The 17783-nt window shown below is 55.4% G+C and overlaps 1 protein-coding gene across 2 annotated transcripts; it reads right to left on the bottom strand.

The window, feature by feature from the left end:
* Positions 1-1407: 1407 nt before the first annotated feature.
* On the bottom strand, positions 1408-17782 carry PDLIM4 (PDZ and LIM domain 4). Of its 2 annotated transcripts, XM_061188142.1 has the most exons (7): positions 17636-17782; positions 13015-13166; positions 9162-9243; positions 4174-4355; positions 3794-3957; positions 3352-3469; positions 1408-3220 (listed from the first exon to the last, which is right to left on the bottom strand). In XM_061188142.1, exons 1-7 carry the CDS (start codon positions 17726-17728, stop codon positions 3016-3018), a joined length of 996 nt encoding a protein of 331 aa, XP_061044125.1. In that variant the 5' UTR covers positions 17729-17782; the 3' UTR covers positions 1408-3015. The 2 variants fall into 2 exon arrangements, with proteins under 2 accessions (XP_061044125.1, XP_061044126.1); XM_061188143.1 differs by lacking the exon at positions 3352-3469 and having other exon boundaries at positions 3058-3220.
* Position 17783: the final 1 nt, after the last annotated feature.

The raw sequence follows: 17783 nt of genomic DNA, 5'->3' as shown, positions 1-17783 counted from the left end.
AGGCCCTGTTAACAGTAACCAAAGGCCTCTGGACTGCCTATCTCACTAGTCTGTTATGGTCCAGGAAATGGTTCCCTCTTGTTGCTTCTTCACATATCTAGAGTTACACTATCACACTCATTGATCTTATAGAACTATATATTTGGTCAGTCATTTCAAGTTGCCTAATCATCATTAATTTTATCTGAGGCTCAGTCACACATTTGGTAATGCAAGAAACAATAATCTGGCAAAATAGGCAGAATATAAGAAATATATCAAGTAACATTAATAAGGTCATAAGTAAGTATTTAAGCTAAGAACTTCCACTAGGTGGGGCCCAGTATTTACCCAGGTCGTCTGACCAGTCTATTCTGCACCAATCGCTATCTTTAAGGGAAGTTATATACTGGCATTGTACATAAAGTTCACCAAAGATGTAGGCACATACAAGGCAAGTGGTGGTGTGTCATCATGACCCCTTACAGGATTGAGAAAGGAATGTTACCTTCTAAGAGTTACATGGCTGGCACCAGGAGAAAAATTGATGTTTATGGTTGAGGAGGTATTTCTGCCATTGGGGAGGTCTAGTTAACGCACATGGCAGCTGCGCAGTGCACACTAGGGGGAGGGAGGAGGCTAAAGGGCAGAGAAAAAGTTTTATATTTAAATTTTTTTTGGTCTTGCCTTAAAATCTGAATTTTTATTTCATCAACCTGAATAAATGCAGAATAAGCACAGATCACAGTATTCTCTGGGAGGAAAGGACTCTAGCCAGTTCTCCCCAAGTGAGTCTCTAGAACCAGGGCAACCCCAGTCACGGTTCAAAGGGGTTTGTTGTCTGTTTTTCCAGAGCCTGTTACTGAGTCTAAATCTCTGGACAATTGGAAATGTATGAGAATAACCTTGGCAATGTTAGAACTTGTAAATGAAGAACAAGGAGGAGAGATTAGCACGTTAAACTCTTTAAGAGGTAATAATTAAATCAATATGATAGTTTCAATAATAAAATATTTCAGTGGAATAGGGTCCAGTAACAAAGATTCTTGCAAAAATATGAAAAGTTCCTATCTATCATTGAGAAGTTAATCCTCAGAAAAATGAGTGAAGGGTTTAGAGGAATTCTTGGAGGGAGAAGACCATTTTGTTCCATGTTCATTCAGCACCCACCAGCAAACACAACAAATGTTTGTTGAATGAATGCTCATCCCTGGTAATCAGAGACATGCAAATTAAAGTAACTACATATCGCATTTTACTTATCAGATTGGGAAAAATGAAAAATAAAAACCTGGTAATACCCTGTGTTGCAAGAGCGTGAGGAAATGAGCACTGTCATGTGCTGATGGTGAGAGTGTGAATTGGTAATGTTGCCGAAATATCGGCTTCCCTGTGCACCAATGCCGAACAGAAATACAGAGACAGAGATTTTGGAGGAAGAGAGAGATGGCTTTATTTTTCTTCCATGCAGAAGGGAAGACAGAGCAGGCAGTGCCTCAAGAACTGTGCCCCTCTGTCCTAGGGAATTACAGGGGGTCTTATAGGTGGAACCCGCAGTCCAGGGTAAGCGAAAGGATCAAAGTGGTGAATGTCTTGCATTCTTCTTCTTGCAATATTTTAAAAGTTACTGCTGGCGTCAGGCAGCCTGGTAATTGGGTCTGTTCATCTCTGGGTTATCGGCCTGCGACCTTCTTTCTGAAATGTAAACAGCTAAGAGGGGTGATTTGCTGCAAGAGAATGCAGCAAGAGTAAGTGCCAGGTGCAGGGTACAATTCATATGGAATCAGAGAGTAATTAGTTTTGCTTAGCTTTGTGAAGGACAAGTCTAGCTACAAGTGTTTGTTAGTAGTAACAGCTAAAGTATAACCAAGATTGCTTAATTCTTTCAGGCCTGTTTATGCTGTTTCCCCAGGCTGCTCATTGTTTCTTATTTTCCTTGTTTATCAGAAGAGTCTCATTTCTATTTTTGCTGCAACAGTAACAGTCTTTTGTGGTTTGTGATAGTACAAAACTGAATATAGCACAACCGTCCATTACTTGGGGCTCACTAAATAAACGAGGCTGCTCCCTCTTCCGAGCAACCTAAGGAGAGGGTAGATCCACGTGACCCGGAGTCCAAGATGCGTCATCGAGTGCGAACAGCCACAATTCACCAACTCTGCTACCACTTATATTTTTTAAAAGTGCGAGTCTCTACAGGAGTGTGCAACCGAGCTGTGAAAGGCCAGGCTTCCGAGAAGGAGTGGCGTGTACTCTGGAGGCGAGTGTTCTTTTCTTTCTACTAAAATCTTACACACACACACACACACACACACACACACGCCCTGCGCGCTCCCTGGTGGGGAGAGTGGGAAAGGAGAAAGAAGGAAAGAATACATTGGGGGGGGCGGGGGCGGGGGGATCGGAGAGGACGGGAAGAAACCCGGAAGAAAGAAATGCTGAGATTGCCGGGAGGCAGATACCGCCCCCAGCCAAACCGGTTATCTCCCCAGTCCTATCCCCCGCGGGGCAGTCCCTCCTGCGGCTGCTAGGGGCCGCCCGCGCTCGTGCTGGTGCCCACACGGGGCCTTTGCTGCCTGTGCTCGCCTTTGACATATCTTTGCACACAGTTCCTCACCCTGTAGAGCTCTTCCCTCCCTCATCCCTTAGTTCTCAGCTGACACCTTCCCTGACTCCATCCAGCTCAAACCCTTTGGCATGACGTCCCCTTCTAGCACCTCAGACCTCGCTTCCCTATTAACAGCACTGCCCTTGTGATTCATGTCTACCATCCACCCAGGCTGTGGCTTCCTTGAAGGCAGCACAGTACCTGTCTTGCTCCCCCTTGCACCCAGTGCCTAAGAAAATGCTTGGCACCTGAACAGGTGTAGCACTCGAGAGCCATGGCCTGTGCTGGAGGGAGGCAGGCCAGGGCACCGACACGGTTGAGGCCAAGCAGAGGGAGTTTATTAGAGAGGCAGGGCGCAAACATATTTACACGGGTGCGCGGGGACATTAAAAAAAGCAGAGGCGGGGACGGGAGGTTCCGGGAGCGGCTCAGACGAGTTCCACCTTGGCATTGGGGTACACCGCCACCACGTCGTAGCCCTCAGGCGGCTTGACGCGCGCCTTGGCGTGGCTTTCGCAGTAGAGCCGGTCGTCCAGAAAGAAGTAACCGCGCTGCTTGAGGTTCAGGCCGCAGTCGCTGCACATGAAGCACTCGGGGTGGTAGAGCTTGTCTCGCGCCTTGACGATGGTACCCCTGATGGGTGATCGGAGAGGACAGCGTCAGGGGCTAACCGATCCGAGAGCACGCCCCCACTAAGAGCCTCGGGCGGGGTCAGGGGACCACGGGGTTGGGGGGCGGGTGGGGAAGACAGGGGAGGTACTCACACGATGCCGTGGCCGCAGCGCGTGCACTCCGGCAGCCCCTGCAGGCCGCTCAGCGGAGCGCCTAGCTTGCCCGCCGTGGGCTTGAGGTTCCGGGGGCCGCCAGGCCCGGGCCGTTCCCCTGAAAGCCAGAGCACGATTGGCAAGAGCCCGGTGCGGAGGTCAGAAAAGGGAAAAACTTCATTTCTGCGGAGTGTGGGGCTGGGCCCTGCTTTCGTAGCCATCGGCACAGAGACTGGGACGGGGGTTGGAAGCGCGACAGGGGTTGGGCGGGAATGAGAAAGCCCGGGCGCAGCGAGGTGTGTGGGAGCGCGCTGAGGACACGGGGGAGGGGCTAATGGCCGGGAGGCCGGACGTGGGGTCGCAAAGGCGTGGCTTGGTCTGGTTGGGGGCGCGGAGTTCGGTACCTCAGGGAGCGGGGAAGGCGGGTGAGGTAAAATCTTACCGCCCTCGCCGGCCTCTAGCATGCCCTGCAAGTAGCGGAAGGAGCCTGACTGCTTGGGCTCCGCAGCCGTGGGCTCGGCCGACTCCCGAAGCATCCTGTACACCTCTGAGCCCAGGTCTACTCCGCAGTCGCGGCTCCGCGAAAGGCCTCTGGCCAGGTCAGTGCTGGGCGAAAGAAGATGCACTAAGGGACAGGGTTGCAGTACCAGCCTTCACTCTGCCAGCTCAAGGGTCTGGTGAGGTTTCATGAGTCAGAAGGCAATCAGCTGAGACCCAAGGATCAAGTGTTAAGGGTCAGGATGGGACCTGGTGTGAGATTTAAGGGATCGGGGATTAGGATGGGATCTGGGTATGGCATCAAAGATTATGCCTCTGTACTACCTGTGGGGTGGAGACACGTGCAGGGTGCCCATCTGGGCCAGTAAAGTAGCCTCACTGCTGCTGCCATTGTGAGGGACTGGGAGGCGAGGTGACTGCCCATAAGGAGATCCCAGGCCTGGCCTGCCATCTTCCGGCCCAAGCCCCGTGGCTGAGGGCCACCTGCTTGTCGCTGGACTGCCATCCTAGGAGAGAGAGGAGCCTGAGGCACTGGGAGACCCTCTGGGGTAGGACCTCTGGCCATTCCTTGTACACCCACCCCTGCCCTGCTATGCCAAGCCTTCTTGGGTGTTGGCTGGCTACTCTTGCTCGGGCATCTCTCGGCTATGGTGCCCGGTCAGGGAAGGGGTTTGTGGGGAAAGGCTGAGCCTTGGGCCTGGTTCAATCCCTGCAGAAATGAGAAATGCTCATGGAAAGTCAGACACAAAAACCTGAGTCCCTGAGACTTAACGTTGGCTCATGAGCCCTGTGGTGGTTCTGACTACCAGTGCCCATGGGGGACAGTGTTGGGGCAGGACCATCCCAAGAAGCTTTTTAAGGCCAGCATGTCTGGTTCTGAGTGTGTGGCTTCCTTGCAGAGGTGGTCCTGATAACAAAGTCTTCTTCCCTGTCAGAACTGTGCTGGGTACTGGATGGGCCCATGGCTGGGAATGCAAAAAAGGAATTCCTGTTCTGCAGCCAGGAAGGGTCATCAATCATTGTGTCCCAAGACCCTTTAGTGGGAGCAGGCTGAGGTTTAAAGGTACCGTTGTGAGGTCAGCCCCCTCCAGGCCTCTATTTTTTCCCCCATTTCCTGCTTCCCAGGCCAAAATAGGTGGCCTTCTGTAGACATAGCAGATAGGGGCAAAGGCTTGGCCAGGGCTCAAAGCTCCCCACACCACCACCCCACAGCCAGCCTGATGCCCACGGCTGAAACATTTGAGGAGGAATGCCCTGAAAATGCCTCCTCAGTCCATGAGAAGAGGTCAGTCTCTCTGCAGGCGTGGTTTCTGAATGGGGACTTCAGATCTTTGTCCCTGCAGAGTCCAGGGCCATGTTGCCCCTCGCTTGCAGGCACACAAGCCTGCCCTCAGCAGTGTGATAACAGGCATGCACACTCTCACAAATACATTTACAGACATACCCATGCATGAAGGCAACACATAGGCACCAGCCAGTCCTCCACCTACATACACCTAATCACACAGACACAGTTACATATACTCGGAGCCAGTGCTGGTCATGCTGGGAATGACCATGGTGACCTCCATGACACAGTTGGTGGCCAGAGCAGCCTGACTTTAGGGTGGGCCCCAAGAGCCCAGGCCATGAAGGTGTTCTCAGCCTCAGTCTGGGAGGTGACATGTAAATTGTTCCTCCCCTCTACAGTGTGAACAGGGATGCTAGGTGGGGAGGAAAGGACGCCTACCCTAGAGGGAAAGAGCAAGCCTTGGACTCGGTCAGCCTCCAGCTGGGGCACAGTTCAGCCTGCAAGTCTTTGCCCAAGCTGCTGCTTTCTACAGGCTCTGAGCTGGGCAGGGGCGTGAGGAATGGGCAGACTAGCAGCTGAGTGACTGAATAGGGGTGGTGTCCCAACTTCTCCCACCCCAACAGACAAAGGAGAGAGGGTCTCTCACTGCCCAGGTGGGCCCCCATCAACGAGGCAACAGCAGCAGAAAAACCCTTAGCCTTAGCCTCTGAGAAACCTGAGCACTCTCACACATGTGTCTGCAGGGCAGGCAGGCCGGGGCTGGCCTGGCCTCTAATGGGGACCAGATGGGCCATGGGCCGTGGGGGCAGGGCTGGGCCCCGTACAGAAGAGGCTTCAACAGGAAGGGGGAGCTGGAGGGACCTGGAGGGAGGAAGCCCTCACTGACCCCCACCCAGCAGGTTGTGGGAGTTTATTGCAGGGTCATCAGAGCCACTGCCCCTCCCACGGCCACCCATGCAGCAGCCTCTCTAGGTCTGAACTCAGTGGTTAGGACACACGTGGTGACCTCAGTGTTGGTTTGAGTCTCAGCTCTATCACTCGTTCACTGAGCAAGTTACATCACCTCTCTGAACCTCAGTTTCTTCATCTGTGAAATGGGGATGATGGTTTCTATATCATAAGTTCCTCGTGGAGATAAAATGAGACAGTTGCATACAAAGCACTTAGCATAGTGCCTGGCACACATCCATTGTTGGATGAATGGCTGTCATGGGCATTCCTGAACCCCCATTCCTGGATTTCCCTTCTCCATGGTGTGCCTGGTACCATGTGTTCCCCATGTCTGAGTACCCGCCAGCTGCCGACTTGGTTGTTGAAGCCTCAGTGGGCTAGTCAGCAGCATGGGGGTAACTGCTAGCTTGCTCATCAGCTCCAGCATGACTGTGGTCAGAATCTGGGACACTCCATGAAGAACCTAGTGGCAAGATGGGAATAAAGACACAGACCTACTAGAGAATGGACTTGAGGATATGGGGAGGGGGAGGGGTGAGATGTGACAGGGTGAGAGAGTGTCATGGACATATATACACTACCAAATGTAGAATGGATAGCTGGTGGGAAGCAGCCGCATAGCACAGGGAGATCAGCTCGGTGCTTTGTGACCACCTAGAGGGGTGGGATAGGGAGGGTGGGAGGGGGGGAGATGCAAGAGGGAAGAGATATGGCAACATATGTATATGTGTAGCTGATTCACTTTGTTGTAAAGCAGAAGCTAGCACACCATTGTAGAGCAATTGTACTTCAATAAAGATGTTTAAAAAAAAAAAAAAAAAAAGAATCTGGGACACTCAACTTAGACAGAGGTGGGCACTAAATCCAGGTGAGCAGGTGGCACCTCCCAGAGGCCAAGCTCCAGCTCCCTGCTGGTCTGGAGAGGACAGGCTGAGTCCTGCACTGCCTGCTGCACCTGGCTTGCCTTAACCCATCACCTGGTTCTCAGTTCAAATGCCACCCTCTCCGGGAAACCTTTCCTGATCACCATCCTTCCTCCACTCTGGGCTGTGTTTCCACGTGAGGCCTGAGAGAAGGAGTCTCCAATGACCCTACATGGAAGGTGGGCCTGAAGCCCCAGTTGGTGACAGCCAGGGTACCTTGTGCTGGTCTTAGGGCCAGCTGTGGTCTTCCCCTCCTGTGATGGCTCCACCTGGGCCCACCACCCTCCCCCCTGCAGGTAGAGGGTGGGAGCAGTATGGAGACAATGGGCCCTGTATCTGTGTTCCTGAGGACACGGCCCTACAGGGACTGGGTGGGGGTGTTTCTGTCCCCCCCCCCATGGAGCTCATGACCTTTTAAGTACAAAAGGGGGGCCGCACCTGAGGGGCTGCCCTGTTGCTTGTGGAAAATCCCCCTGCTTCCAGCCTGAGCCCCCAGCAGCCTGGCCCTTGAGGAGGTCAGTGAGGGAAAGTGTGGGACAGAGGGAGCTGTTCTCCCGCCCCCAGCCCCACTGGCCCAGAGCCTCTCCTGGAGGACTCAACAGACCTGAGCTTCATATTCCAAAGCTCAGGCCCCCTTGTCCTATCCATCTTGGCGCTTACACATGAGAGCTGGGCTCACACATGAGCTGGGGGCCTGTACTAAGCTATTCCCATTTTGCCCATGTCAAGTCTGGGTGATTTGTCTATGCCCCCCAGCCCCTGTCCCCATTGGTCCATGGAACTACCAGAGCAAGCTTCTGAGACCCAGGTGTGGCCACAAATCTCTTGAAGAACAGCTGAGGTGCTGGGTAGAGGAAACCGAGAGCCTCTCTGTGCCCTCAGCCGTCACCTCTGCCCCCTGCCACCCCTGGGACTTTTTTCTCTGAACCTACGGTGCACAATCTCACCTCTGGGCCTTTGTATGTGCTTCACTTTGTATGTGGCACACTTCTCTCCATGCCCCTTTGCCTCCCTTATTCTTCCAGACCCTCAGGTCTTGGCTTGGATACCCCCTCTTCCAGGGAGCCCTCTCTGACCCCTTGAGTCATATACCTACTCTGGACTCCTTTGACCCCTGGCTTCTGCCATCCCAGAACTGCTAGGTGCCTCTCCCCTTCCAGAATGGGCATATGGTAAGCACCTGGCCTCAGGGATGCCAGCAAAAGCAAGGTAGGGAACAAATGTCAGAGAAAGATGGGGACTGGGATAGGGGGTGAGGGAGAGGCCATGGCAAATCACTCCCTCTGGTACAGCAAATCCTCCATGGAGAGAGAGTGGATATGAGCAGGCCCAGGGGGCCATGGTCCCACATGCTGGGTCCCAAGTTCTGGCTCCATCATAGACCAGTCGAGTCTCCGCCTTGCCCAAACTCAGTGGCCCAGAAATAACGAGTTCACTCTGGGTACCTCAGCTTTGCCCACTTGGCCACCCCTCAAGCCCATGGCAAAATGAGGCCCTAAAGCAGCCTGGCTCCACCTCACTCTCCTTGAGGACAGCACCATAGCTGTGACTCTTGTCATACACAGAAAGGTGACTGAGCAGACAGGCCTGCAGCCTGAGGTCTGCTAGCTGCAATCACAGAATGGCCAGGAGAAAACTTCAGTCTTGGATAAGGCAAGGCAGTGCCTTATATTCTAAGGTTGGCTCTGGCCAGGTAGGTGCCCAAGGCTGGGATGAGACAGAAGAGTGCCCCATAGCCTGAGGTCACTCCACAGCCTATGGCTGTCCCCCACCCCTCCCCCAAGCCTGGTGACTTCCTCCTGATCTGGCAACACTGGGCGACGGAGTGAAACCCAGCTGGGTAGGTGGTAGCCCTGAGCCAAGGCCTGGCCCAGTCCCTGCCCACCACAGGCACTATTGTCCCAGAATCCAGGACTGCTTAGAGTACTGGCAGAGCCCACAGCAGGTACCCGTCACCTTGGGAGCACCTGATGGGGCATGGACAGAGCCCAGAGAAGTCTTCTGCTTCAGTCTCTGACCTGGGCATCTGAGAACCACAGTGAGGACATCCAATGCAGTTAAACCCGTGGACAAGGCCCGGCCTCTCTGCCCTGGGCTTGCTCTGAGCTAGGCCAGGCCAGGCCAGGCCAGGTGGTATACGTACATACCTGGGCCTCGGGATCGATGTGGATCCTGTGTGCCTGAGCCTTGTTGTCCTCTTGGGTATTGGGCCAGCTCCTGCCTTCAGGCCTGTGGCAGGAATTAGGATGGTCAGAAATCTCTGCTTACTAGCCCACCATGCCTGGGAACTAGGACCAAGAAGCGCTGGGGTCTGGGCCCAGGGCCACCCAGGACCAGGCTTGGTACCCTGCATGGATAAGGATACTACCCCAACTCTTTCCCCTGCACCAGAATGCTGGCCTTCGTGGCAAGGAGACACAACTCTAGATCTGCCACTCACCCGGGGTAGGCTGTGTGCCCCTTCTCCACCAGCTGCTCCTTCCCCCTCTGGTCTGGTTCCTAGAAAGGAAGCCCTGCAGCTTCCCCACCTTTCCACCCTCTCTGTGGCCTACAGAAGCTCAGCATAAAGAGGGCCAAACTCGTGGCGGAGCAAGCCAGGCCTTCACGTTGATCAGCTAGGAGCCCATCCACTCATCCCGCTTCCATTCACAGCCTCTGACGGGGCCTGGGAGTCAGGCATCCGTGGGCCTAGGAAAAGTGGAATGGAGGCTCTGAGGGGTGCACCTCCCCTCCTGCTGCCGCTGGCAGAGTCATCACCAATGTCTGCCCAGCCCAGATGGGAAACAGGCCATTAGGAAATTCCTGCTTCGCCATAGAAACCAAAAGCCAAACACCACTCAGGAGGGAGAAAAACATCATAAACCTGCCATAAGCGGGGGCAGGCGGGGCTGAGAGGCTACAGGCCTGGGGCCCAGTCCTGCCACTGAGTAGTCCTGTGAGAAGGTAGGCCAGGAGGGTGTGTGGACCCCGGATTAGCAGGTGGGTGTGAGGCTGGTTACACCGAAGGGGAATAATGTCCCCACTCTGCCCCACAGGGCTTCCTGGGTCTTCTCAGGGGTCTTACCACTGGGCTAGCAGCTCAACCCTGCCCCTCTCCCCCGACTCAGCAGAGGATTTTAACAATCTGATTACACGTGTAGTCCACACTCACTCTGCTCTTCCTCACATTGCCCATTCCTTGGTCCCCTGCAGGCTACCTCTCTTCTCCACAGCCTTTCACAGGCCTGTGGCACCAAGGCTCTGCTGTTCCACCCCCCACTGGCATCTGGCTCCAGCCCCCTCACCCAGGCTCCCAACTGACTGCCCTAACTCACAGCTCTAACTATGGTCTCTATGCACTCAGAACTCTGCTGGAATAAACCTAGGACAGCTTGTGTGGCTATTTGGCCTTATACTTCCTTGAAGTCCTGCCCAGAATAGAAGTACAAGCCTGATGTCTGAAGATCAGAGGGTACAAAGTACCCAGAGCCATCAGAGTGGCCCAAAGGCATAAGATTGGAATGAGAGGCTTATTCATGTGTCAACCTCCACCCCCAGGTCTCCACACTTAAGGCCGAGCAGGTAGTTCCATCTGCCATCTTTAAGCTCACCAAAGGGTGGGCTGTACAAATCCATCTTGTATCCCATGTAATAGGTGACAGGGACCTCGCCAGAGGCCCCAGGGTTGCAGCTGATGCCAGGAAGGTCCTGGACCTACAGAACATGCCCAGAAATTGTGGGCTAGCTTGGATTGCTGGATACCTGGCTCTGAGTTCCGGACAGAGTAAGCATAGCGGGGAAGCTGGGCCTTTACTTCACTTTTCATCCTGTGGAGAAGTCTGTGGAGGATTACAGCCCTCTGTACGCAAGAGGGCAGGTAGGGAAGCTGGCCTAGGTAGAGCTCTGAGAGTGCTGGCACAGAGTAGCTCCCTCCAAGCAGCTCACCAGGCCAATCTTCCACAGACCCCATGTTGGGGGTGGTCTTTGGGGGCTCAGGCATAAGTCCTGGCACAACAGGCAGGATAGAGAGCAGGGTCAGAGGCCTTGCAGGTGAGAAAGCACCCAGGAGAAGAGATGCTGGCCCAGAAGATCAAGGTGGCCCCTGTGTCTTGATCCCCCAGAATCTGCATGTGTGAGAATTAGGGATAGGGGGGCTGGGGGACAGGACACCAGGTTTTCACCCTGACTGAGCAGACCCTGTATGTCATCCTCACTCAATCCCAGATCCCCCATTTTGAAGTTGAGGAAGCTAAGGGCTCTGATATTAAATCACTAGGACAACACAGTTCTCCAGTGCAGAGCTGGGACTGGAACCCAGATCTGTGATAGGAGAGAGTGTGCTCTCACCTGCTCCATGGCCAGGCAGCATCTGGGGGCTAAAATACCCAGTGTGGAACAGGTCAGTGGACCCCTGGCTCCATCCATGCCTGGCTTGGAACAAATGGCCAGGGAAGGAAGGAAGGAAGGAAGGGGGACCTCCACCCTGCCCCCACCCTGCTACCCTCCCCTGACATCATTCCCTCTGTGGACCTCCTGAATCAGGCCCCCTGTGAGCCTTCCCTGCCCCTTGTCCCACTACTACCAGGGCTTCCCTTATTCAGCCATGCAGAGTCAAGGCCAGAGGTGAATTAGGGCCCAGGAACCCAGCCAAGTTGGGTGGCCTCAGAGGCCCCTCGTGGGCAGAGCAGTGCTGATGCTTCCCCCAGCCAGCCTGTACCTCGGTCTCAGAGAGGGTGATGAATGTGATCCTGCTTTATGGAGAAGGAAACCCAGGCTCACAGAGGTCATCTGGTGAGCCTAAGAGCCCAAAGAGTCTGGAAGAGGGCCAGCTCTGCTGAACTCCCAGGACAGGGCCTCCTCACTGCGGGCCAGGTGGAGTGTACAAGGCCCTGGACTTGCAGCTGGGCCCACTCAGCGCTGAGAGCAGAGTCAGGGGTCCTGACTTCAACACGGACCCGGGCCAGACATAAATGGGGCTACTTCAGAAGGCTTCCCACCATGTTTAATGGCTCTGAGCCGATGGATTACCCCATGCCCTGCTGGCTCTAAGGCCTGGTTAGCTGTGTTGTGGTTTGGGGAGGATTCGCCTACACACATCCACATGGGGTCGTGGAAAGTCGCTGTTAACAGTAAACGTGGCAGAGCTGAGCAGTTATGTCTGACTTCCCTGGATCTAGGCAAGACAGGGGGAGGGAGATCCCGCCCAGCCCGGACCCAGCCGACTGCTATCAGCCTGAGCAAGGCTGGAGATGCCCCAGGTAGACCTTCCATCCTGGAGCACGTCCAGGGCACAGATGGGGCTTGGTGACCCCCCCAATCCTCCCCTTCCTGATGGGCAGTATAGCACTACACAGTCCACGGCATCCAGATTTAAGCAGGGCAGAGGTTTGGGCCATAGTGGGGACAGCTGAGGCGGGGCAGCTGTGGGGCTGGCAGAAGTGGTCAGCAGTCAAGCAGAAGGAATGGAGTCTTTGGGAGTGAGAGAGACCTGAGGTCAAATCTTGCTTCCCCATTGCTCTGCTGTGTGACTTGAAGCACCCTCCAAACTTTCTGAGTCTCAGTTGTCTCACGTGTAAAGTGGAGACTATATTAGGTTTTACCTTATCGAGTTGGTTTGACAGTTAAACAAGGTGTTGAACGATAAAATTCTTTGAACTGGTCATCAAGCTGGTCACTCATGGGTGGGAAAAGGACTGAAATCACACACACCTCACCCCCGGTTTGAGGCTACTCAAGGTCTTAGTTCAGCCCTGATTTTGGGCTGCCTACCCCCTGCCATAAGTCCCCCAACATAGTTCCAGCCATAGGTTAAATGGGGGCTTCTTCCTCTTTTAAGCCACCTGCATCTCCAAACAGTGCCTGTCAAACCCCTGTGAAAGTGCTGCTCCATAGGAATGGGGTGCCAGGGAGCTGAAGCAGAGAGGCTGTGTGAGGCCCAGCTCACCCAGGATGCTGGCCACCCAGAACTGAGCCTCCCCTGATTCACCCGCATCATCCTGGCCCAGCCTGCCCTGTGCGTACCTGCTCACGGAGAGTGTGAGGTGGTCATGGCAGCCCTTGATGCGGTTCTGCGCCTCCAGGTGTGTCATGAGCTCTGTGCTCTCACCATTGATGGCCTGGATCAGGTCTCCAGGGCACAGGGCAGCCAGGGCAGCCTTGCTGCCAGCATGGACCTGTGGATGGACAAGCCAGATGGCTGGACATTGGTCATTATGTGGCCTTGCTGCAGGCTCTGTTCTAGACCCCTTCCAACCTCAGAACCGGGCCAGTGTAGCCCTGCTACCAATGTGACCTGTGGGTGGGCAAGTTGAGTTCCCACATGGCTTTGCTGCAGCCTCTGCTCTAAACAAGCCCAACTCTAGCACCTGGAGGTCTGGTGAGGTATGAGGGCATATGAGAGGGGCTTCCTCTGGGCTGGGACAAATGGGATGTCACTCTTGCAGCCTGCATACATGCAAGGGACACAGAAGGATATGTGTTCTCCAGAAGATACAAAGCATGGACATGTCACATGTACCCTGTATTGCCCCACCCAGACAGACCACATAGTAGCCCCTTGACCTGACATTCAAACCCTTAGTGACCTTTTTTCCTCTCATCCCCACCCCTCCGCATTTACCTCCACACACCCACACTCTATCCAGACCATCTGAACGTCAAGGGGGTACTCACGGGTACCAGATAGCTCTCACCTCCGCACTTCTACAGATGCTGTTCCCTCTACCTGGAACACACTTTCCTTTGACCCCAAACCCTAATTACCAGCTTACGCCTCCTCATCCTTCAGGTCTCAGGCTCTCAGCAGAGGCCATTTCTCCTGGAAGCCTCTCCTCTGGGGTCCCACAGTACCCTGTGGACCCCCTTTACCACTCTGCTCCCCTAACATTGTTAGTGCCTCATTCTGTGCTGTCACCACCCCAGGCAAGTCGAGGGCCATCTGCTTTTAGCTGCCAGCCTGCACTCCCGGGTCACAATTTCACCTCCCCTTCCTCTGGAGGACAGGCACTCAGGCCACCCCAGTGCCACTGTTGACCCCAGAGGGTCAAGCAGTGTCCACATCTGGAGCCTCCTACAATGCTGGTCCCTTGACATGTGCCACATGAGGTTGGGAATAGGCTCACAGGAGGCCTAAGTAAGCAGCCTCGGGGAGGAATTCAGGCAAAAGGACATCCTTTACCCTGTCCCTGGTCCCAGCACAGCCTTTGGAAAGAGACTTTAGGGACCCTCATTCCTCCCAGCCTCTCAAGCTGTGGCTCAAGAGCTGTCAGTGGCACTGTCCCTGTTGGGGTGGGAGCTCCTGGAGGCCTGGCCAGGCTCAGCTGAGCCAGTTCTCTGTAGTGAGTGGACAAAGCTGAGGTGCCGGCAGCTCCTTGGCTGGAGTCCTGGTGTGGGTACTGCCAAGCAACCTGCCCTGAAATAGGCTGCCCCAAGGAATGTTCTTCTGGAGCATGCTACCCTCAGCCAACCAGCCCACCATTAATGTTCCCTTGTAGGGCATGGGCACCTACACAGGCCTGTCTTCCCAGGGAAGGCACCCACTTGGCACCATCCCACCCTCCCCCCAAGGCCCTGCTCTAGGCCCCCTTTCCTACACGATACCTGCTCTGTGACATGGCCTGGGCTCAGTGTTTTAGCCATAACTAGCTCATGGCAACCTCTCAACCACCTGATGAGACAGAGGCTGTTCTCATCCCTATTTTCAGATGAAGAAAGAGAGGTTTTGGGGATGGGGCGCTTTGCCCCAGTCCCCATGCTGGAGAGGAGTCTTCTTCCTCGGGGGGGTGGCTAGCTGCAGGATGACTCAGCCAGCACAAGGGGTGCATTCAGGCCCCTGTGGGTGGAGGAAGTTCTCGAAAGCAGGGGTGGCTGGGACTCTGCCAGCTCCGCTAGCTTGGGAGTTCTGGTCAGAGAGGGCGTGAGGCCAGGAAACCGTGACTCTTCCAACTGCCTTTACATGCATTGTTTCATTAGTCCTCAAGGCAAGCCTATTTCCTAGATGAGGAAACCAAGGTCCAGAGAAGTACAGGACACTCAACTGATAAACGGCGGAGTTAGGATTTCAGTCCAGACCAACCGATTCCAAATCCTATGCTCTTAACCAGTGTGCTTTTCTGCAAAAGGGAGTGAGGGGAGAGAGAGTGTCCCAAGTAGAAGGATCAGCATGTGTAATGGCTCATCTGGGAGTGAAAGTAAAAGCAGGTTCCTGTGGCAACAATATCACCAAAATATCAGTGAGGAGAGAGTGGAAGAGATGAAATCAGAGGAAAAAGCAGGGACCAGACCTACAGGCCTTATAGGCCCAGGCGAGAGGATTCTAAACAGGGAAGTCGCAGGACAGAGTTGAATTCAGGCTGATCCTTCTGGCTGCTGACTGCGGGATAAACAGACAGAAGGAAGAGAGAGGGGTGTGGTGAAGTCAGCTGGGAGGCTGGGGCGTGAACCAGCCCCTTCACCTATAGCAGCTACATTTAAAGCCCCTGTGTCACTCCACCTGGCCTAGATGCAAAAAGCCCCTACAGGGCGCTGGGCATACAGTTGGTGGTGTTCATTCCAGGCACTAGTTTCTAGGGACCTGGTAGCAACAACCCATTAGGATTCCAAGGCCAGCGGTCACTATAGTTTGTGAGGAAGGAGCCCTGGGCAATGTTTGGGGGGGCTCCCAGAGGCTTTGTGGGCTGAGGTTGCATAGTCCCAGCTCTGCCAGGCAGCCAGCCTCCTCTCTGAGTGTGGCTGTCTCCACTGGGTGGGGGAAGTCCCGTAAGCATGGGAGGGGTCGGGTCTTGAACCCCCTCGGTGAGGACACTCCCACATATCATCAGTGTCTGTAGACCTGCCCTTGAGGTACCTGCTGGGCAAGCTGTGGCCTGTGCCTCCTCAGCCCTGTAAATCTCCCCAGATCCCACCCAAACCCAGGCTCAGCCATCCTGGCTCCTCAGGCCTTAGCTGCTGCTCTGTGACTTTGGGGGGACAAGGCAGGGGTGTTCTTCCTGGTAAACCCTTTCCAGCCTGTCTGCCTACCAGCGGCCTGCATCCCGATTAGCTCCAAACAAGGCCGCCGCTGTTGCTGCCACTGTGACGTGTGGAGGCCTTTCCTCTGCGGGCAGGCAGCCGCGTGGGCAACAGATGTCTCTGCTCCCTGCTGCCTGCGGCCGTCAGCCGCTGCCACTGAGCCTGTCAGCGGCCTCACGCCCAGGGTGCCTGGCCCGCCGGCTGGCCTAGCACCCCCAACAGCCTGCCTCGGTGGACACACAGCATGACACTCACTGGCAGACACAGATGTGCGCGCTCTCTCTCTCTCTCTCTCTCACACACACACACACAGGCCCCCAGCAGGGCTCTCTCAGGGAAGTGGGAGATGAAAGGCTCCCGGATGTGTTGAAGGCCCACCTCACTCAGCCCCAGGGACCTGGTGGCCATGGGGTGAGGGCAGATGTGGGAATCCTCCCAGGACAGCTGGGCCTGCCTGTCACCCTGGCCCCCAGAAACGGGATTCCATGATTCCATGCTCCACCAGGTGCCCACCCCTTCCCCTAAACTGGAAAGAAGACTCTGAAAGCCCAGCCAGCTTGGTCCAGCCCCCATGGCGAGAGGTGGCCAAAGGGTGGGGGGAAGGTGCTCTCAGTTCCCCCGATACAGGGCCCCGAAGACCAGAGCAGCCTGTATGGGGTCAAGGGATGGCCCCAGGTCCCCTTCTCTCTTCCCTTCAGACTGGGAGCCCCCAAGGGCAGGGCCTGGGTTCTCTCCTCTTCTGTCCCCTAGGCTGGGACCCCCAGGGGCAGTGTCTGAGTCCCCTCTTCTGGCCCTTCAAATATGGGACCCCAAGGCTGGGCCAGGACCCTGTCTTTCCCAGTTTGGGCACCCCCTCTGACAGGGCCCGAGTCATGTCCTCTGTTCCTCTGTCCTCCTCAAATTAGCCACCGCCCGGGGCGGTGCCCCCTCCTCCTCCTCCTCTGCCTAAACCTGGGGCAGTGCATGGCCATAGAAACTTGAGGAACTGGGCGGAGGTTATCCTGGCCCCTGGCCTTGTGTGTCTTGTGGCGAGGGGGTCTCACAACTGCATAGTCAAGTCTCCCTTTCCCCTGGAAGCCAAAAATTCCTCCTGGTCACTTCCCCTTAGGACAAGTGAGGTCATGGATGAGAGACTGACCAAAACCAGAGTGGGGAACTGGATGGATCTTTCTTTCTTCAGTTTCAGAGAGGACCCCAGACCTCCTTGGGATCACCCAGCTCTACTAGCAGGGACCCTTGATAAGCGAAGGAGTCTCTCAAGTCATTTCGCTCGAAATTTTCAGGCTGGGTTCAGTCGAAGCAGCATCTCTGGGCCTCTGGAGATCAGTCCAGATCTCTGGCCCATGACTTTGGCCTGCAGTGAATCCCCCAAAATGAGGCCAGCAGGGAGGCTGGTTTGTGAACTCTTGGGGGGAATCCTTCAAGGGATAAGGGCAGGTAGGCCCAGCGGGAGGAGGAGGAGGCTGTGGCGACGCTGCCCAGCCTGGAAGCCTCCTCTACAGCCTGTGGGTCACCGAGGCCAACCCTTGGCCTTCGAGCCTCCAGGACGTCGGGGATCCGGGTCCCGGGTGGACTGTAAGGACCGGGTCTCAGATTCAGGACCTCCCCGCCGCCCTGTGGCCGCTGGACTCACCCGCGAGATGGTGAGGGGTACGCTGAAGTCCCGGCCGCCCACCAGGCGGAAGCCCCAGGGCGAAGGGCCGCGCAGGGTCACCGAGTGGGGCATCGCGAGCCGGAGCTGCAGCCGGAGCTTGAGCCGGACACTGAGGAGCCGCCGCCGT

This window comes from Eubalaena glacialis, chromosome 4, assembly GCF_028564815.1.
Source record: "Eubalaena glacialis isolate mEubGla1 chromosome 4, mEubGla1.1.hap2.+ XY, whole genome shotgun sequence".
NCBI lineage: Eukaryota > Metazoa > Chordata > Mammalia > Artiodactyla > Balaenidae > Eubalaena > Eubalaena glacialis.
The sequence above is the reverse complement of the archived record's forward strand: the minus strand, read 5'-3'. Positions and strand labels throughout refer to the sequence as shown.

Excerpts from the sequence above, each read along its gene's own strand:
- PDLIM4 (XM_061188142.1), bottom strand. The coding sequence starts at position 17,728 with ATGCCCCACTCGGTGACCCTGCGCGGCCCTTCGCCCTGGGGCTTCCGC. Across the intron at positions 9,244-13,014 it reads CTCACACTCTCCGTGAGCAG|GCCTGAAGGCAGGAGCTGGC; the intron begins GTACGCACAGGG and ends TTCCTGCCACAG. Across the intron at positions 4,356-9,161 it reads ACATCGATCCCGAGGCCCAG|GATGGCAGTCCAGCGACAAG; the intron begins GTATGTACGTAT and ends TCTCTCTCCTAG.